Below are 21,710 nucleotides of genomic sequence, written 5' to 3'. Positions count from 1 at the left end.
GAACTTACATAAACATTATTGTATTCGAAGTGATTAACGTAGCAAGTGGTGTGATCAAATCAAGCTAAGGATGATTATTATTGTGTGATAAACATTGACCCGTGAGAGCTAAGACTATATTGATCAATTCAATAAAAGACTTTGACGGTAACCTTGTCAGTGGGACCCATTAATTGTTTATAAATTTTATTAATAATTTGGTCAAAAAGTTAGTGAACTTATACACGGATATGTTTTTCATTCGTGATCATGTTAGACTCATGCCAAAATTTGAAAATGATGTCCATGCGCAATCAATGACCTATTAGCGTGTCTTTCTTGCCACGTCGAGCTGAACTTTGTGACGGTAGGCTTGCTTGTGCAGTATTCGTATTGTTCTTGATCGACCCTGTCATGCCGGACTCTATGCATACATGTGTGATGTGCTATTATTGTGTGAAGGCTAAGAGACAGACGAGGTCATATGAGAATGAAAGACAAGATTGATCACAAATCAAAATCACATAAAGACATAAATCCGGTTCTACAACTTGCATATGCACATAATTGAATAACTTGTCATTTTTCAAACTCAAAGTTGTCAACTTGTCATTATTTCTAAATAAAAATGTGTAGTATTTTATTTACAATCACGAGAGAATGTTTTTCTTTAAATTTCTTTTAAATAAATCAAGAAAAAGAACTATAAAAAAATCACGGGAGCATGTTCTTCAAAATCCAAGGAATCCCCTAAAAATTGTTTTTTTGGACCTACAAAAAGGAATTCCTACGTACCAAATGAGGCTATGCACTCCATGATAAAATTTAAGATTAAAATAAACTCATTAGGTCATACGAAGTATCTTGTTATATAATTATGGGACTACTAATAATATCATAATTAATGAAAAAAATAATTTGTTCTTAGCTCTATTATACAATATGTCAATATGTCATTTGTGCTTGTGAATTCGCCTCATGCTAGGGGACAATAAGTGATAATGGAATTTTTGTATTGTATTGGGGTAAACTATTTCTTTATAAGTTTGGTGCCACCTTTTACCTTCATATGGCTAGTCCATTATTGGAATCGAATAGTGTAAAGATTATAGTTTATAAAAGATCTTAATGATATTATACATTAATTGTTTTAGAATGTTTATTCTAATTAACTTTTCAAATAAAAAATTAGAAAAATAATTGATAAGAATATACTACATATCTTTTATTGATGTGAAAATTTAATACTTATAAAAAGGTAAAAATATATAATTAGAGCAATTCATTTGAAAAATTAGATGAATGAAAAGACTTTTGATCGTTATTGTGTTTTAATTCAGAGTATTCGCAAAAACAGATATACCCTCGAGATTTTAACTCAAAATTTTGATATACACACCCTTTTGGAAACTTTATCAATCTAGTTGATTAGCTAATAACAACCTAACATTTACATATCTATTTCACTTATACTTGTTAAGTTGGATCAAACTAATAGTTTATTTGTTCTCTATAAGAATCAAGAAGTTAATATTTTGAAACGAATTAAATTGTAAAATTGATATTTAATTAGATGATGTGACAACAATTTGCTATTACGTTATCCTTTTTGCTTCACAAAAATAATAGGTTTTTTATATCAAAAGAATCTTAGAATTGTAATAGATAATATAGAGACAACCATGTGTCATGATATGGCAAGTTAAACACATTTTTGCTATAAGGAGTGTCTTCAACCAAAGTGGGTGGGTCTTCTAGATAGTGATAAATACGAATCATTGAAAAACATATATCTAGTTAGGATATTAATTATTGGTTCTCACCACCTTTTTTATTTTAGCACAATCACCAAAAAGGACAACATAATACAAAAACACTTAATTACCAAAGTAGTTGTGATGTGCAACTTTACCTTCCATATTTTCTAGGAATAGAAAGCTTGCATCTTCTTCTTAGGTTACATAGTTCATCTAAGGTATTAATCATGTAATTTTGAGGTGATCAAGACATATAACATCTTTGCATTATTTAATTGTTTGTGTGTATGAATAGAATCTTCAAATTGCATGATTAATATCTTCTACTACAAAAAATGGGTTTTTTGAAATTATCTCCTTGTCTACTTGTCCTTGCTGTGCACAAGCCAAGGGGAAAAAACAAAAGAAATTGAAATGCGGTCTTTAAGCAATATTAGGACGGTGATGAATGTGTATATATATATATAGAATCATACAATAGTACTTTGTTCTTGTTGCTTACTTGCAAGGTACAATTTCATGGAGTTAGACATTATGCACATATATATATATATCATGTTATAGAAATCAACAAGTATTGGTTCCTATTTCCTAATACAAAAAGAGATAGAAGTTACTAAGTGATCAGATAGTATAAAATAGAAACGAACAATTGCAAAATATTAACTATCAAAATAAATGTTATTGCATACTATTAAGCCTTATTCAATATTCATGTTTAATAACCAGAGGGTCGGGCATGTGGTGGGCTTGATCAGGTGAACCTATCTAGATGTATTATGAAGATATAGCCCCATCCTTGTATGCAATATAATATACATCCTATTTTCAAATCCCTAACAGGTTGTATCTTCGGTGACAACTTACATGGATCCTAGCTACTCGGCCTCTGAATATGGTGTGAGAATCGAATCAAGCTAAGCATCTTAGGGTAGGAAGTTATAATGGCATGTAACACCTTCACCCTAGGTGATTCTAAATTTTAATAATCATTTGCAATTATTAAAAATATTTTTAAAATCATTACATAATAAGTAAATTGATAAAATAAAATAAAAATTAAATTATACTAAGCTCGAGTGAAGAGAACATGGCATATAATCATATATCGATATATACGATCATAATTGATCACTAAAAAAAGGGGTACAAATGAGTCGATCAATATGAATTATTTGTTTCTAGTGCAAGTGTGCAACTATCAACATATTCATTCAAGTCTCACTTTATTCAAAAATAGTAGTAGTTGAGCCACTTCATTTTCCCTCCATGCACGGTCATTATAATTTCCTTCCTTTTTATGTAATTCTTATTTTACTTTCCAAATTATTAAGAACTGTCCATTAAATTAATATACTCCATATTTGTTTTCAAATATATATTCCCTCTTCACACACCAACGGTTTATAACTTGTAGCATTTCCCCTTCCCTAAAATATATATATATAAATATATATATATATATATATATATATATATATAAAATTAAAAAAAACACATCCACAAACTATAATTCTATTAGATGGGTCCAATAATTTATATTCCTAATTTACATTCTATTATTTCAATCTAGATAATGTCCTAAACTCCCTATATATATACACATTTTACACCTTAGAATTTCAAGCATACTCTCCCACCCCACAAAAAAAACTTGGTGATCGAGGAGAGAGTGTTTCTTGTACGAGTATGGGACTAGAAGATCAAGGTCATCAAACTATGTCCGTCGAGCAAGAAGAAATGTCGATAAACGTACCGAATAGTATAGGGATACATAGTGTCTCTTTGCCACCCAAAAAAACCACATTACAAAAACTCAAACACAAACTTAATGAAATTTTCTTCCCAGATGATCCACTTTATCAATTCAAGAACAAAAATCTTAAAACCAAATTGATTTTGGGTTTTCAATACATTTTCCCTATTCTTCAATGGTTGCCTACTTATGGTTTTCAGCTCTTTAGATCTGATCTTGTTGCTGGACTCACCATTGCTAGCCTAGCCATCCCACAGGTAATCATTTCTTTAATCATTTTTTCGTTTATATTATGGATAATAAATTGGTACTTCTTTCGTTCTTTTTTTAATCTGTTTACTTGCATTTTGCTATGCAGTTTGCACCATATATGCTTGATCGATTATATTTTATTAATACGTGCTAGTGGTGTGAATTATGTAAATTTGATTCTGAGTATATGGATAACAAACGCCGTAAAGTGATTCTTACAATATACAATGTATATCTTATATAATAATTATTTTTATCATGTATAGAAGTAGCAATATATGTTCAAACTTTTTAAAGGTTGAATGTATTATGGTAATTAATGAAACAAATCATATTAAAATGGTAAGCATCAAATTATAAGGTAATGTTACCTTTAGAATATGTACATAATTTTATCTGTTTTTGGTTATAATCATATTTGGTACTCATAATTATTATACCTTTAGAAATAAGTAGTAATGCCAACTTTTCCAATTTCATTGATTGGTGCAGCCTAATAATGCAAACTATTACAATTTCATCTAACATCCTACGAGTAGTAAATACCACTATACCAGTATTAACTTGAAATATTTTGAACTAATTGATAAAAAAAATTTCTTATTTTTTCATAAATGCATTTTATAATTTTATTCCCACCTAACTTTATACTACCAGTACATCGTAATGATTAGCAAAGTCTATTTTGATAGTATGTTTCTCGTGTGTCTAGTAAACAAAAAATAATATGAAAAACATTTATCTCATAATAGTCCACATTTTTTTTTACTAGTCCACATTTTACACTTGGTAACTTGATCTTCAAGTTACTCATGATTCTATGCATTGACACAAACCTTCGATAATGAATTGATATAGAGTACTCTATATTTTGATAATAGTAATTTTGACAAACCTTTAAATTTTATAAAATAGTACTAGCTTGTACTATTTTATAAATTTGAATTGTCATAAATAAGTTATGTAAAAATAATTTAGGGATGTCTTCTTCAAAAAAAAAATTAGGGAAGTCACTACATAGAAAGATATATAACAAGTAGGACCAAATATTCAAGGGTCTCATCAAAATGATGTTAGTCATATATAGTCATATTACCTCTTAGTACTACCTCCGTAAAATATTATGTACAACTTTAGAATATTTTATATCTCACAAATAATACGCTAAAATTACACATAATAATTAATTAAGATAGTATTTAAGTTACATATGTTACGGAGTAATACTTTCCTTTATTGACACATTAAATTTCAAGGGTCTTATACTCGTATTCAATGCTTAACATTAATTCCCATCTATATAATTGTCAAATGTATAAAGAAAAATAAAAGTCAATATGTTTAATTAGACTTCACTAGAAAATTTGACAATTGATAAACATTGAAATTTTTGGTTAGGCATTTCAAAACTTTATGATTATGAGCCTAAATTAATGCATTTACGCTTGTTAATGGCAGGGTATAAGCTACGCAAAGCTTGCAAATTTGCCTCCTATAATTGGATTATGTAAGCACACTTAATCACTAATTACCCTACTAATTTTTGAATTTTGCTTGTTAATTAACTAATTAAAGACTCTAATTTCTGCAGATTCAAGTTTTGTACCACCATTAATATACTCTGTTCTTGGGAGTTCCAAACATTTGGGTGTTGGTCCAGTTTCCATAGCATCTCTTGTAATGGGTGCAATGCTAACCGAATTCGTCTCACCGGTTAATGATTCCGTCCTCTACCTTAAACTCGCTTTCACTTCTACCCTATTCGCCGGATTATTTCAGGCCTCGTTGGGCTTTTTCAGGTAACACGCGCAAAAACTTGTATACAACGGGTGTATTGTATATCGACTTAATAGTCAACTTTGTAAAAGGGTGACATTCACATAGAGTAGTCTACTTCGTTTTAAAGTTGTCCTTTTTAATAAAAAAAATTGATAAGAAAGGAATCTATTTTTTAAAATTTTCTTGTACAAAAAATACACGTAAAGTTCACTATTTCAAAATTCAGTGAATTTAAGTTAATGGGTATCTTTTATAATATGATATTGATGGGTTTTTAGTGTTGATGATTCGCGGTAACAATGTGCATTGTATATGTTTGATAAAATGCCTATGAGAAATTTTATTGACAAAATAATGGTTATGTAGGACTGTTGGAACATATATCATGTTTTATGTTGGATGCTTTGACTTATGTCTAATCATATGATATTATTATAGGTTGGGTTTTATAATTGATTTCTTATCAAAGGCCACATTAATTGGATTCATGGCTGGAGCAGCAGTCATTGTCTCTCTTCAACAGCTCAAAGGGTTGCTTGGAATAAAACATTTTACTAGCAAGATGCAGATTATCCCTGTCACGTCTTCTGTTTTTAGCCAAAGAAATGAGGTAACTTACTACATGATGTGCAAGGTTACACGTATTATCGCGAACAAATGACTAGTACATACTATTATGATTTACATTTGAGCATGGTTTCAGCACAATTGAATTGACATGTTTAAGTCTTTAATGGTCAATAATTGATACAAAAAATAAGATGAAGCTCTACTTCTGTTAATCGAAAACTTGGTGACATACTAACTCGAATGTATTACATTTATTTACTAACACAAATGCATTGTATATATATTTGAATACCTTCAGGCTTCAGTGTATATATTTGATTAACATGATTGTTGAAGGGTAGTACAAATTCTAGTACTCTGAATAATTTACTGATGATCATATCTTTTCTTTTTTAATGGTTGCAGTGGTCATGGCAAACAATTGTTATGGGGATCAGTTTTCTGGTTTTTCTTTTGGCAGCAAGACAAATTGTAAGCCATTCATATCCTAGATTGTATAACATTATTCATGTCTATGTAAATGCATTATTGATGGTTTCGTTATGTTATTTTCTTGTTTGTAATTTTGTTCTTGTTTCTATTTCTTCGATTTTCAGAGCACTAAGAAGCCTAGGCTCTTCTGGATATCAGCCGCGGCTCCTTTAGCATCTGTGATTTTATCAACCCTTATTGTATTTTGTCTCAAGTCTAATGCAGATAAGATTCCCAAAGTAAGGATGGTCACATTTTGGTTGCTTTGTTTCGTTTTCATACTTTGTTTTTTTTTTTTTTCGTTTTGGTTGACGTTTAGTTCTATCCATTAAACCTTGTAGGGCTTTTTTGCAATGTGCCCTTACATGCCTCAAAAGGAATGGAAGTGGAACTTTGAATCTTAATCAACTTTTTTCAAAAGATTTGGAATCTCTTTGTCTTTCTTTAAACCAAAGTATGTGAGATTTGGTCTGTTGAATATTGGCCACGTAAAGTTATTGGGTGGTCCGATACCATGATTGTTGATAGTTCATGTATATCAGGTCCAGTTTTTTGCACTAGTGTCACATCTGCTGCCGTAGTAATGATTTTTAAGTCACTATATGCACGAAACGTTTTCATGATGAAACTTCAGCCTTGTTTGGTAATCGATTCTGTTGGTTGCCTTTTAATTGTACGTTTTACCAAAAATCTTGGTTAATAACCAACACGAGTACAAAACTACCTAATACTACCGGTTGATCAAACAAGCTAAGTGAACCAACACACAATTGATTGTTAAATAAGATTTTTTATCCAAGTTATAGTTAGTGCTACCGTGACAGATAAAATGGCTGATTTTATTGTTAGTTATATCCAATTATGTACAAAGTGCTAATAAACAAACTTCTTGAACTGTCATAAGTAACAATTTTGCTGATGGATTGTATTAATTGAATTATTTTGTTCGTCGAACAGATTGGTCAACTGCCCAAGGGTCTGAATCCTCCTTCAGTAAACATGTTATACTTCCACAGTACCCATGTTGCTCTGGCTGCTAAAACAGGACTCATAACTGGTATTCTGTCTCTAACTGTAAGTGATGATTAGTTCCTTGCCTTCTTTGGTTCAAACTTATAAAATCACCCCTAATTTGTAGTTTTAAAGTTGTGCTTTTGAATATATATTTTACGGATTTTATACAATTCCCAATCATGCTGAATTTCATACAATTTGGTTACCTCTAGGAGGGAATTGCAGTTGGTAGAACATTTGCTTCCTTGGAAAATTATCAAGTTGATGGTAACAAAGAAATGATGGCAATAGGCATAATGAACGTTGTTGGTTCCTGCTCTTCATGCTACGTGACTACAGGTAAATTAAAATGGAGAAACCAACTGTTGTATTATATAAGAATTTTCGTATGCCCACCTCATCAGTCATCCTCATATATCTAATTTGACAATTACATATAAACTTCCTAAACCTGTAGGAGCATTTTCTCGATCTGCTGTGAACTATAATGCTGGAGCTAAGACCGCTTTCTCTAACATAGTGATGGCAACAGCAGTATTAGTCACTCTGCTCTTCCTGATGCCCCTCTTCTATTACACACCCAATGTTGTTTTAGCAGCAATCATTATAACAGCTGTTATTGGACTTATAGACTACCAAGGCGCTTATAAATTATGGAAAGTTGACAAACTTGATTTCGTGGCTTGTTTGAGCTCTTTCTTCGGCGTTCTCTTCATCTCAGTGCCTTCTGGGCTTTCCCTTGCTGTAATAATATTCTCAATTTACAAATTTTCGAATGTCCCTTTTTTTATATGTAAAGTTAAATAATTGACTACCTAAATTTTCAGGTTGGAATATCATTATTCAAGATTCTCCTGCATATAACTAGACCAAACATTGTGTCTTTGGGCAACATTCCAGGCACTCAAATGTTCCAGAGCCTTGAACGTTACAAGAATGCCTCGAGGATCCCATCGTTCCTTGTTTTAGGTGTCGAAGCTCCCATATATTTTGCAAATTCAACTTACCTCCAAGAACGGTAATTAAACACTGAATTTTCAAACACTACTGACATATTAAACTCTGAATTTTCAAACACTACTGATATACTGTATTAAACACTGATATATATTCCTATATTTTTTTGGTGCAAGTCTGTCCTAAGTATCAACTAAATTTTTTGCAGAATACTAAGATCTATAAGGGAAGAGGAAGATTGGATCAAATCCAATAGAGAGTCCAAGCTAAAATACGTAATTTTAGACATGACAGGTACATTTTCAACAAAATACTGCTTGAAAATTGGTTAACCTTACTACTTCATTCTTACCACCAAATGCTAGTTATAACCAAACAACAATTGACCACATTTGCAGCGGTTACAGCCATTGATACGAGTGGAATCGACACCATCCAAGAGCTCGGAAAGATCATCCAAAAGAGATCATTACAGGTAATTAGAAGCTAAGATTTGGTTGACTTGGATTATTTCAAGTTACATTTAAATTTGTGCTCATTTTTTGGAATCAATGTGATTGTATTTCTTGCAGTTGACTCTTGTAAATCCTGTTGGGAGTGTGACGGAGAAGCTTCACAAATCAAAGGTGCTTGAATTATTTGGTTCTAATAATGGGGTTCACATGTCTGTTGGAGAAGCCATTTTGGATTTGACAGCTTCAAGGAAGGTAGAAGGCTTAGCTTAGGTTTGTGGCATCAAAGATGTAAGAACTCCATAATTCGGAGTTATTTCTCAACTAGAGCTAATTAAATCTATATAAGAATATATTACAAACAAAAATTATATGAATAATTTTGATCCAATTATTAGTTCGACATTCTTCTGGTCATTTTGAGTTGGTATTATCATCATCGATTGGGGGGAAAAAAACAAGTACTAGGAATTTGCACAAGCTGGTATTATCATTCATACGTGATACAATTATATGCAAATGTAACATCTTACATTTACTAATATTAATTTGGGAAATAGAAACAACATTCAATTAGTAGCAAAAGTTTTGCTAGGAAATGATGCTTGAAAGACTACTACAACAAAGGGAATTACAAACACTAGATGATTTGATCCTTCAGTGTTGTGATGGTGATTTGTGGGCAACAACTGTTGCTCCTTCGAACTTTTTACCAACACCGCCTCCAATTCCACCACCAATTCCCTTCCAAATGCCACCGCCAATACCTTTTCCTATTCCTCCTCCAATCCCTTTACCGTATCCACCTCCAATACCTTTGTAAACACCTCCTCCTACTCCACCACCAATTCCTTTTCCAATTCCTCCTCCTATCCCCTTATGGTAGCCTCCTCCAATGCCTCCACCAACTCCCTTCCAAATGCCACCACCAATACCTTTTCCTATTCCTCCTCCAATCCCTTTACCGTATCCACCTCCAATACCTTTGTAAACACCTCCTCCTACTCCACCACCAATTCCTTTTCCAATTCCTCCTCCTATCCCCTTATGGTAGCCTCCTCCAATGCCTCCACCAACTCCTTTCCATATGCCTCCACCTATTCCACCTCCAAATCCCTTACCAACACCACCCCCAATGCCTCCTCCGACTCCCTTCCAAATACCTCCACCTATACCTCCACCAATACCTTTACCTATACCACCTCCAATTCCTTTGCCTATTCCTCCGCCATCACCTCCAACACCTCCTCCGATTCCTTCGCCTATTCCTCCACCAACACCACCTCCTTTGCCAATACCTCCACCAGCACCACCACCTGTTCCTCCTCCTGAACCTTGTCCTACCCCTCCACCCGTACTTCCTCCCTTACTTCCATGTCCTCCACCACCTCCGGTGCCACCACCAGCACCACCTCCATAGTAGCCACCCTTCCCATGTCCTCCCTTAGCACCACCTCCAGTGCCACCACCGGCACCACCTCCAACACCACCACCCGTTCCACCACCAACGCCAGTACCACTTCCTGCACCACCACCAACACCACCCCCGGAACCACCGCCTACACCACCTCCGGAACCACCACCTACACCACCTAGTCCTCCTTTACCGTAGCAATCAGGCTTACCAGCTCCAATCCCAAACCCAATTCCTTTCCCAATCCCAAACCCAACTCCCTTCCCAATCCCCACACCCCACCCCTTCTTCCACCCTACTATTCCACCAAACACCCCACCACCACCAACTCCACCCAAAAATGTCTCTGGCTTCTTCACATCTCCATCCTTAATCTTACTAACATCCCTACCCTCAACACTCAAAGAAGCAGCCACTAAAGCAACAAGCCATAGCACTAAAGCTACCCTTCTAGCCATAACTACAAACAACAATTGAGCTATGTATGAAAACTCTCTTCTTTAACATACACTACGTACGCATCCACTTCTTCATGTTTATATAATAAAACTCAACCCTAGACTACATTTAATGTCTTGATAATTTAATGTGGGGCGGTCCATGGAAGAAGCAAGTAGTACAGTTGTATTATCATCTCTTCATGATTTACACAAATATGATTTTATGATACATGAATGATAGTAGTTGACAAAAATAAAGCTTTATTACAACCACGTCCAGGTAAGCAACAAACACTCGTCATGCATGCATGCATCTTTACGTGAATATATATAATGTTAGTTGTTGCATGCATTTAATTACTACATTCATGGCACCACGTACTAACTAGCTAGTTGCCCCCGCCGGCCCGCCACCTTTGCAATAACCGCAATCTCATGCATGATAGTTAGCTTGGTAGGTTCTTGATCAACCTGCAACTAACTTTTTGTCGGTACATCATTTTACTCGAACTCCTAACTGTACAGTTGTACTGCTCATTATGGTGTATGTAAGTACTATTTTATGATCTACTTCAAAATAGGGAACATTATTACCGGAAATTAATTTGATGGAATATGATATGTGTATTATGTTACAATGACCAAACTCGAATTGATTACGTTATTGTTGATATGACTTTGTCGTACTACTTTGGATGAAGTAGATGTAAAACTTAATAAGGCGACATTTTTTAATTTGTCGTTTGAAACTTGATCGGTAATATAGATCAAAGATTATATATATAATAATAATGATGGCATGGATATTAACAGGGCCGTCTTTAGACATGTTTTTTCTCACACGTAACAGGGCCCCCCAAAATCAGGGCCCATAATTTAAAAAAATAAAAATTATAACCTTACAAATTCACCTTCTTCCTCGTAAAAGACCATCATTTTCAAACTAAAACCTAAAAATTCATCTTTGATTATGAAGATATAATTGTGGATTTTGTTTCAAAAAATATTAAAAGGATGACACTTTTTAAATAAAAAGTTTTTGTTTGTTGTTTTATTGAATTGCTATTAAACTTATTACTATGAATATTTAAGCTCTATAATAATTTGTAGTACTGTACTCGAAAAAAAAAAGCCATTTTATAATAATAATATTTTTAACCTTTTAAAATAGTCCTCCAAAATTGAAGGGCCCAATTTTAAAAGTTAGAACAGGGCGACCAAATTGTCGGAGACGGCCCTGGATATTAACTTGTTTAATTACTAGTAAGTTATGCACATGTTGAAATAAATGCATGCCATTGCATGATTGCATCTACGTACGAAATTAGTTAGGCTATGGTCCTATGGAGTACCAACTGTGCAAATGACCACTCACAATTCACACACACAACCAAACCACATAAATATTAATATAAATATATACGTACATATATACTACTTGTAGTATGGAGCATTCAAGATAGATCAAGGGTTTAAAATTGTAATTTTCTGTGGTTCTAAATTCAGTTCTTTTCTCCTTCCCAAGAAAGATATTTTTGGATTGTTTTTTTAGGTATAAGCCACCAATTTGGGGAATAATCATTTTGCTAAAAAATAAAATATTTTTTCAGTATACATTTTTTTGAATTTGTTTTCTGGTATTATGTTTTTATAAGGTGCATAATGATTATGTCATCATATATAATGAAAGAAATATTTATAACTTTGATCTATTTTCTTAAAACAAACCAAGATATAGCTAATTTAGAACCGAGATCAAGATTAATAAATTAAAGTTGGGGCCAAGAATCCGTACCCTAAACAAATTGGAATATGTAGGCCTATGTCCAGAATAGCTTTATCAATATTAAAAGTCCAATTATAGGTCGGAAATATATGATGTCCTAACTCGGCCAAAATGAGGGTGAGCTATGGTTGATCAACTATACCCTAATCCCAATTTCAAGTGAATATTGTATTTGAAAGGTTATTAATTCTTTGTTGCAACTTTAATGAAACGGAGAAAGTATTTTTTTTTTTCATCCTTAAATTTGGAGAGTATTAATGTACAAAAATCAATCACAAGTACAATGTCAACAATTGAGAAATGAGTTGGGTGAGTAAAATTTGAGAGGTGGGCCTCACGGGCCTGGAAGAACAGGAAGTTCAATTAGTATTATGTGCACCATGGTGCACCTATTTCTAGGTGCACCACGACTATACTTTTGAACATTTAGTAAAAAAAATTGAACATTTTACAAAAAATGAACATTTAGTAAAAACAATATGAACACGTCACAAAAATTGAACATAAACATGCAATTTTTATGTTCATATTTTATCAAAAAATGTTCATTTTGTATACATTAAATGTTCAGTATATATTACAAAACTATTGAATTATTACGAGTCAGTTCAAAATTTGTCTGACTCGTAATAATTCAAAATTTGCGATTGTTCAGATTTTTTTAGTAAATGTTCAAAATTTGTTATTGTTCATATTTTTTTTACGAAAAGTTCAAAATTATAGGCGTGGTGCATTGCGATTGTTCAGATTTTTTTACTAAATGTTCAAAATTTGTAATGTTCAGATTTTTTAACTAAATGTTCAAAATTCTTGATTGTTCAGATTTCTTTTACTAAATGTTCAAAAGTATAGGCATGATGCATTGCAATTGTTCAGATTTTTTAACTAAATGTTCAAAATTTGCGATGTTCAGATATTTTTACTACATGTTTAAAATTTGCAATTGTTCTGATTTTTACACTAATTGTTCGAAAGTATAGGCGTGGTGCACCTATTTCTAGGTGCACCATGGTGCATCTTAAAATTTGCCGAGGAAGTTAATACTGTCATGTTAGCCCATTGGATTGAAGATATTAATTGAGTTACAACACATGTAGAGTACAACCTGCTAACATTGATGATTTGTTTATTTTTTTGGGATCGTAAAAATGACAATTCATATGTACTTCTGTAGAGACAACTCAAATTAGGTCATCAAAATCTTCTCATCTTAATTTGCAAATCCTCATTAACCATAAAAGTATCTTCGACACTTCTTACATGCAATTTCTATAGACCCTTTCATAAGTAGCAAATCTTTAGAGAAGACGGTCCTGATTTAGTTCACCTCGATCTTATATAAGGGTCATTGACTTAAATTATTAATGTCAAACTTGTATTAATTATGTAGAAGTTTTTTGCATTTTTACTGGCGGACTTTAAATGTGTTAAATTCTAAAAATGACATAGACATGTACGAAAGAAACATTAAATCAAACCGAACAAATAATGTTTCAATACAAAACGTCTTTCCTAAAACAACACATAATGGTACGAATGATAAATGATATATCATGTATTAGATGTGTATATGCATGAATGCATGATCAAAATCTTTTGTTTTTATTTAAATGCAAGGTTGCCCACTATTGAGTTCAATTAGTGAATTGAGGTTTTAGTTTTCATTTATACCAAAAACTTTTGTGTGTGTTTTTTTAATTAGACTAGAGGTGAAATAGACCTTTTTTAAGTTGGAAATCAGATTGATTTAGAGTCTATCCAATTCTATGTCCATCAACTTTTCATGTTAAATAGGTCAATTTTATGAAAATTCAATTTCGAGTAGAGTTAGTTCATTTTTTCTACTTATTATTTCGGATACAATTCAGATATGGATTGAATGATTAAGAAATCGGATGAGTCATATTGTCAAATCTAATCTGCTTAGAGCATGAACTTTGTTGGGCTTAAGAACTACTAATGGATCAAATTGTCAAATCCCCACAATAAGCTATCCAATATCCAAAAAGCAAAAATTAAAAAGAAAAAAAAAAAGAGTTGGTTTAACTGTCGCAAAACTGCCATCTACATTCTTCAATCATCAATTCTTCTGGTAGCTGTATTTCTAGGGTTTTTCTATACAACAAAAATTCTCTGCAATTTCATCTAATTAATCTTCAATTCTCCCTCAATTTTTGTCAATGGATCGTCGATCGAACTACCCTTATTCTCGCCGATCAAAACCCCAGAAGAGTTACGCCGAAGAAGAAGATGATGACGATGAAAACGACGTCGTTCTCGGCGCAATCGACGATTCTGAAGAAGAAGAAGATGACGACATCAATGACGAAGACTTCAATGGTCCTGGGCGCCGTCGCACATCCACTCGACATCGCCAGAAGCAGAGAAAGCTCTCAACTTGGAATTACCATTCTACCCCCAATTCCTCTGGCATGGTTGCCGATTGGTCGGAGCAGGGTACTTTCGTCCTTTTGGAAGTCTGGGGTGAGAGGTTTCTTCAATTGGGTAGGAGTAGTTTGAGGAGTGAGGACTGGAACGACGTCGCTGAGCGAGTTTCGGAGGCGACGCGGTCGAAACGCAGCGTTTCGGATTGTAGAAGTAGGTTAAATGCATTGAAGATGAAGTATAAGCGGGAGAAAGCTAAAGTGATTGGCTTAGGAGTTGGGAATAGCAAATGGGTGTTCTTTAAGAAAATGGATGTTTTGATGACAATGTCACCTAGGCAATTGCAACAGCAAGAGCTATGTGGGTTAGCTTGTGGGGTTGATTCGGGCGAGTTCGTGTTTATGAACCCGAGAGTTTACTTGGATCATTCTAATGCTTCTGATGAGATGAGGGATAGTCCAGGGAATTCGGAGTCCGAGTGTGGGGAAGATGATGATGAGGAGGAAGATGAGGATGAGGAGGATGCGGAAGAGGCGGAAGAGTCGTATAGGATGTTATCGGAGTCGATTAAGAGGGTTGGGGAGATATATGAGAAGATGGAGGATAGTAAGAAGCAACATATGGAGGAATTGGATAGGATGAGGGAGGAGTTTCAGAGAGAATTGGAATTGCAAAAGAAGGAGATGCTTGATAGAACAAAGGTTGAGATTTCGAAATTAGGACAAAAGGATGATCAGGAGCAGGACAGTGATTGCTCTGTTGAGAATGTGTGAGAGATGAAGGTTGCTCTTAAACTTTATTTTAGTAATATTGTTATGTTAAACACTTGTATATGTAGTTGTGTTAAATGTTGTGATTGGGTGAGTGTAAGAAATGGAAGAAATGGTAAGGTAGTGTTCAATATATATCCTGTACATTTGAAACATATTGACATTATTGATGTCATTCTACTTCTATATTTGGTTTTGAGATTGTTGGCTGCAAATGTGTATTATTATATGATGGTTGTGTATGCTTTAGCTTTGGAAGCAATGCATTCACTATTCTATTTGCTGAAGGCATGTTGGTTGTTTTCTGCATCCTTTTCGAGTTTGCATTTTGTGCTTGAATTTGTGGGCTTAACTTGAGGAAGACAGGTGATATAAAGGCTCATTAACTTTACTGTGTAGATGTTTTGTTTTTTTTTTTTTTTTTTTTTTTTTTTTGTTGTTGTTGTTGTGTGTGTGTGTGTGTTGGGGGGGGGGGGGGGGGGGTGAAGGGATTCTTCTTCAGTAATCTCCATGCTTGTTATGCAGTTTAAAATTTAGATTGAGATTTTCTGTTCATTTTATTGACTAGCAAAAATCTTGCCTTGAGAGTATCTGATCTTTGTTATGAGTAAATTAACTATGCTACTATTTATCTCATTTCCACCTGTAGCTCTTTGCAATGGTAGTAGTCATAGTACTAATCTTAAGTTTTTTTTGTCTTAGTGGATGCGATCGGAAGAGCAAATATGATGAGGACTGCCGTGTGTTTTTCGATGGGCTGGCTTGAAAGGTGCCTTCTGTGTGCAGAAATGTCTAAATGTGCAAAGCCTCAGGGATGTTTCTTTTTGTATCTCTAACATGTAACTTTTTTATTGTCCCTTTAGCTTTTGATCTATGTTTTGTTTTGGTACCAACTGGCAAAGCATTGATTTAACAGCAATGTACTGTTATTCTAAAAATTACAGCAATAGAAGAACTTTCTTCAGCATCAGCTGGTTACTATTTAATATTTTTATCTTGTTTTTGTGATCTACATTTATTTTTTCCTTCCTATTTTCTCTTGTTCTCTGGAATTTCTGTATTTCAGGCATCTAAATTTTTGGCTAAGTTAATTCCAAAAATTTCTGGTTTGCATGAGGCTAGTTCTCTATATTATGCTACCATATATGAGAGAAATTGAGAAGAAAGCACGAATACACCTCCTCTTCGACTATATATTGAATTAGAATGGTATTTCTATGACCATAAAACATTATTACGGAATATATGGAAACATCTCCCCTTCGAGTGATGGAGCTATCCATTGAATTTGGATGTAAGTAATATCCCAAAAATCATCATTTTCTCTTGGCTCCAAAACTCCCGTGTCCTTCATTACTGCAATTATCCTCTTTAATAGTTCTGGGACTACTTGCTGCATTCTTGATGGGCCATGCACACCCAAATCTGCTTTCACGCAGGTGTCCATCCTTCTTAACAGCCCTAACCAGAAACTCCTGAATCCTGGATTTTGTGATATTGACTTTAAGTATAGCAAAAATACATCAGTTAACAACTCCATTGCATTTTTCAGGGTACCCTCCATGCTTCTCATTTCTCTCTCTGCATTCTCTCTTCTCGAGTAATCCAACATTTTTTCATGCAGATCATCAACCATAGCAAATATTACATGGTTGAAGAAGATGATGGTATTAGTTGATGTCAGCTCTAGATCCCTGGCTAGTTCAAAGCTCTTTTTCAGACTTGCTACTGCGTGGTTTCTTACTTCTTCACGTCGTGCTAGACTGGTCTTTCTTAAGGCTTCTCCTAGCTTGACAAATAATTTCATCTTGTCTTCTGAACTGCTTGTGATGCTTCCATTGCTGATACTGCTTCCAGGGTCAGAGTTATCTTTGTACCATTGAATCAATAATTTGACAGAGTTGGCCATTAGATCCATCATCTGTATGTTCTTCTCCACCAGGCTGGTTCTCAGGGCAACGAAACCAAAAGCACAGTCAATGCAATATGCATAATTGGTTCTGGTCATGTTTTTCCCATCAGACAATAGCTGAATTATTGCCTTCACTGCCTGATCATAGTTTTCAGGAAGTCGACCATTGGCTGACAGCAATTGCAGAAGTGTTTTCCACCCGATTGGGGTTTGTACATTACCTGGGAATTCAGTTAAAATTTTGCACACTGTTTGGATGATGGTTTCACAGCAGGTATCAAGAATTTCCTTGTCAAGTTTCCACATCAAACTTATTGATTTGAACATGACTTCTTCAGCATACTTGTCAGTTTGGTAAGAAGAAAGGAGCTTCACGCACAATTTGAAAAGGATCATTGCTGCTTTTTCAGCAAATGGCACAGGAGAAAAAAGAGGGAATTGAGTAACTGCACCAATGTAGTCGTAGTAAGCAGGCCAGAAACTGGAAAATCTGTCAATGTTTGCATAAGCAATGGCTCCTACTATATCCCAGCAGAAAGTGACAGTTTCTTCCTCCTCAAGTGCTGTCGTGAATTTCTGCCCTTTTCCTGCCGCTGCGAAGATCAGAGTTCTTCCTAGATTCAGTAATGTGTCTACAGGTAATTTTGATGAATTATTAAATATATTCCCAATCTTGCATTGTTGTATGATTTTCAGGTTTTGCTCAAACTCACTTCCACCAGGATTTAGCGACTCTTCATTACTATCCAATAAAAAGTTTGAAAGTCGGCCTGTTGCCATGGAGTTGTTTCCTCTGCTACTTCCGAACTTATAGTCCTCGCTGATGTTCCTTGACTGTGACTCACCCTCTGTTGCCGCTAAGGTATCGTAGTCAACCACAGATTGGGGGAGTAGCTTAAGCCTCTTAAGTTTCAACATACAATCAACTATATTTCTCCAAGCTCCTCTGATTGACTCTCCAAATTTATTTGCAATGTTGAAAACAGCAAGAGTTGCCATTCTTGGCTTCAGTTCATTAGAAAATAGATATAGTGTCTCTTCTGCAGATGCATATGGATTCAGCAGGGTGGTGAATTTGCAAAGTGAGGCTACAAGCTCATCAAGGATGTCTTCTAGCCCATGCCTTGCAATTCTAGCTACTGAAACCATTCCTTCTATACACTCATTAAGGACTTCATCATCGTCAGCATGCTCAAAAATTGCAGAGAGGGCAGAAATTGTAGGACCTGCAATACTTCCAAACATGTCTCTGCCTAGTCTATGATCAAAGTCGCAAACAATGAAGGGATTCATAGAATTGGATCGACTTATCAACTCAACCCAACGGCTAGGGTTCATCTCAACCAAAGAAGCCGATTGAGCAAAAATGGCAATTGCATGTGTGGCAATAGATTGGAAAAGTTCTGATAGACACTCCCTAGGAAGGTCCTTCCCATTATTAATAGCCCTGTTATTTCTGATGAACTCTTCCTCTGTCATCTTTTTTTTTACTTGTGGATTGTGCTGGTCTGTGTTTAACATTATGAGAGAGTAGCAAAGGATAAACACTGCATCCTTGGTTTCAAAGAGCTCAGATGATTGCTGATTAAAAAATCTTTCTGAGAAAGCCTCTAGAATCCTGTGAATTTTCTGGGACTCTCCAGGCAGCCTGAAACTCTCTAGGTAACTTCTCAGTGCAGTGTCAAGAACAAAGCCTGTAAAATCGAATGTGTTTGTGAATTCATTTAGCACTTGTAAGTGAAACTCATCTGGGTCACCAAGATAATCTCCTATTGCAGTCTTATTGAGCCCGGGAGTAAAGCGAAAGAAATAGGCAAAAGCTTTTGCATCTGGTGGATTTGGAATTAAGTGTGAAATTTTAAGGTACTCTAGACCTTTTTTCTCATCTTGATTGAAATGGGTTCCTGCAATCAATAGTTTCTTCTTTTGTGCTTTCCTCAATCTTAAAATATGTACCCAGTTGTCCAAGTCATCGTCCTCCCTTAATGGCTCTTCCCAAAAGGGAGAATACTCTGTTATTTCAACCAGAAAGGGCTCGAAGGAAACTGTGTCTTCTCCATTGTTTACTTTATCAGCGATGGCTTGGATGATTATGATTAAGCCTTCAAAGGCTTGAAGTTGCAAGCTTGTCAAAGGGGTAGTCATTGGAAATGCCAGTTTGCAAAGGAGCTTGCCCATTTCCTCAAACACATTGCAGCACATGAAAGCGCAGTCATAGTTTACGTAAGTCTCTATTAGAAATGTGGGTTGTCTACAGAGGTTGATGATACCTTCCAGTGCTACTTCTTGATATCGCACCGAGCTGCCAAATTTTGCAACTCTGAATAAAACAAAGGTGAAGAATGCTTCAAGCTGGAGCCTAAGTGACCTGTAAGATCAAGGTAAAATTTCTCGTGTTATTTGGTTAGAAATTTTCTTTAAATTTCTCCATGCAGTGCTTTACTTTAACATGCAGGCTCTTTATCAATTTATGGGTTTGAATGATAATTTGATCCTATTTTAAGGTTTTTATTCCAAAATATCCCATAGTTTGAAAGGAAAACCAATTCACCTAGACATAGCTATTTTATTTAGAAAAAAGTTCTTGAATATAGATTTATCATTACTCAGAAATCAAGTTCTAACCCGTGTAGGAAGTTATATGAGTTCAAGACAGTGCTGCAAATCATTGACAAGATGAGGGCGCTAGAACGAGTTCCATAATGGATTAAGTGGTGAAATAAATCATCCCCGATCATCCTACGTAGTTTTGGGTGCCTGGAAAATCCATCACCACTCAATTCCAATGCTGTGTTGATCAACATCAAAGCCAGGATCTGGATATCCTCATCATTGCTCTGAGATATGATCCCATCAATCTCAACTGTCTGCACTACATTCAACAAGGAACATAAGAACTGGAAAATGTCCACCACACATCGAAGACCAAATCCTTTATTCACAATGTCATTGTCTTCCAACTCTTCTGACTCAGACTCAGAATTCTCCCCTTCCTTAACTTCTATGCTATCCAGCCTTGAGAACACAATTTGTGAAATCTCAAGCATAACAAATTTAGCAGTTCTTTGGAGCAAGTTTCCTCGGTTTGATGATTGCTGCACGACTTGGAAAGCCGTGTTAACCACCCTACAAACACACTCGTCTTTGAGAAGGTAAGAGCCTGGGTGCATCATTATGTTGTTAAGCAGCAGCAGGACCTTCATAAGAATTCCTTCCTCGCTAAGTGGATCTGTCCTCCCGAGCCTGCAGCTTGTAGTGGCCATAACCAGGGCGTTCATGGCTTCCTGAGCCCCTGGTGTTTTCTCGTCGAATACTTGGATTTTTAAGAGCTTGATGAGTGAGGAGAGAGCAATGTTTGTCGCTGCTGCAGGGACATCGTCGCTCTGTATTACATCTAGGAAGGGGGAGAGGTATATTGAAGGATCTATGTATTGCCATTCTTGCTGAGGATTGAAAATGAGAGATCTCAATGATTTCAAGGATTGTTGGAGAATTGCAGTGTCATGGTAATTATCTTCTGCGGCAGATAGCTCGATACTGTTTCTTAATGCTGCTAAAACTGAACCTACTTCTGTGTTAATGGTGCATGAAAAACCAATATCTTTCTTCATCTTTTTTGTCATGGCATTTTTCTATCAAGAAATTGTGATTTTAATTTTAGGTTTTTTTTTTGTTCTTTATTCTTTTCTTTCTAAATTTCCCTTTGTATTTGTTTCCATGGGTTTGTTTACTGGACAAAACTGAAAGAGTTAGCTGCATAATTGATCAAAAACGAGCGTACTATTTGCAAAATAAGTGGTTGTTTATTAGTCTTCACATTAATCTTTATTTTTGATGAGTTAAATTGGATTTGTGGCTATAATAAATAAACTAAATCAAGGAATTTTACCATGAAATTCTCCTAGATATGTTGTCATTAGCCACACGTTTGAATATTTAGTTCTATATTATCTGTGAATTTATAAATAAATAAATCAATTCAAAAAGAAAAGAATTGTTTTTCTATTATTTATTTT

The 21,710-nt window shown here is 34.7% G+C and overlaps 3 protein-coding genes across 3 annotated transcripts; 2 read left to right on the top strand and 1 right to left on the bottom strand.

The window, feature by feature from the left end:
- Window positions 1–3,215: 3,215 nt before the first annotated feature.
- Window positions 3,216–9,404, top strand: LOC145612621 (putative sulfate transporter 3.4). The gene is made up of 13 exons (XM_081667956.1): window positions 3,216–3,749; window positions 5,203–5,251; window positions 5,336–5,543; window positions 5,962–6,133; window positions 6,499–6,564; window positions 6,690–6,803; window positions 7,522–7,638; window positions 7,791–7,917; window positions 8,036–8,322; window positions 8,406–8,596; window positions 8,744–8,829; window positions 8,934–9,010; window positions 9,108–9,404. The coding sequence occupies exons 1-13, from the start codon at window positions 3,426–3,428 to the stop codon at window positions 9,258–9,260; spliced, it is 1,971 nt and encodes a 656-aa protein (XP_081524082.1). The 5' UTR covers window positions 3,216–3,425; the 3' UTR covers window positions 9,261–9,404.
- A 5,052-nt stretch (window positions 9,405–14,456) lies between these two features.
- Window positions 14,457–16,752, top strand: LOC145611399 (trihelix transcription factor ENAP2-like). The gene is made up of 2 exons (XM_081666726.1): window positions 14,457–15,794; window positions 16,485–16,752. Exon 1 carries the CDS (start codon window positions 14,808–14,810, stop codon window positions 15,783–15,785), a length of 978 nt encoding a protein of 325 aa, XP_081522852.1. The 5' UTR covers window positions 14,457–14,807; the 3' UTR covers window positions 15,786–15,794; window positions 16,485–16,752.
- An 80-nt stretch (window positions 16,753–16,832) lies between these two features.
- Window positions 16,833–21,317, bottom strand: LOC145611400 (ARF guanine-nucleotide exchange factor GNL2-like). Its single transcript, XM_081666727.1, has 2 exons — window positions 20,320–21,317; window positions 16,833–20,062 (listed from the first exon to the last, which is right to left on the bottom strand). The coding sequence occupies exons 1-2, from the start codon at window positions 21,315–21,317 to the stop codon at window positions 17,017–17,019; spliced, it is 4,044 nt and encodes a 1,347-aa protein (XP_081522853.1). The 3' UTR covers window positions 16,833–17,016.
- Window positions 21,318–21,710: the final 393 nt, after the last annotated feature.

This window comes from Chenopodium album, chromosome 24 (assembly GCF_948465745.1).
Source record: "Chenopodium album chromosome 24, dcCheAlbu1.1, whole genome shotgun sequence".
In the NCBI taxonomy this organism is placed as follows: Eukaryota; Viridiplantae; Streptophyta; class Magnoliopsida; order Caryophyllales; family Amaranthaceae; genus Chenopodium; species Chenopodium album.
The sequence above is the reverse complement of the archived record's forward strand: the minus strand, read 5'-3'. Positions and strand labels throughout refer to the sequence as shown.

Bases quoted from the DNA above. Each gene is read 5' to 3' on its own strand.
- LOC145612621 (XM_081667956.1), top strand. From the start codon at position 3,426: ATGGGACTAGAAGATCAAGGTCATCAAACTATGTCCGTCGAGCAAGAA. The intron at 6,134-6,498 runs GTAACTTACTAC...TAATGGTTGCAG, and splicing joins TTTTTAGCCAAAGAAATGAG to TGGTCATGGCAAACAATTGT. The intron at 8,323-8,405 runs GTAATAATATTC...CTAAATTTTCAG, and splicing joins CTTCTGGGCTTTCCCTTGCT to GTTGGAATATCATTATTCAA.
- LOC145611399 (XM_081666726.1), top strand. From the start codon at position 14,808: ATGGATCGTCGATCGAACTACCCTTATTCTCGCCGATCAAAACCCCAG.
- LOC145611400 (XM_081666727.1), bottom strand. From the start codon at position 21,317: ATGACAAAAAAGATGAAGAAAGATATTGGTTTTTCATGCACCATTAAC. The intron at 20,063-20,319 runs GTTAGAACTTGA...TTGATCTTACAG, and splicing joins TCATATAACTTCCTACACGG to GTCACTTAGGCTCCAGCTTG.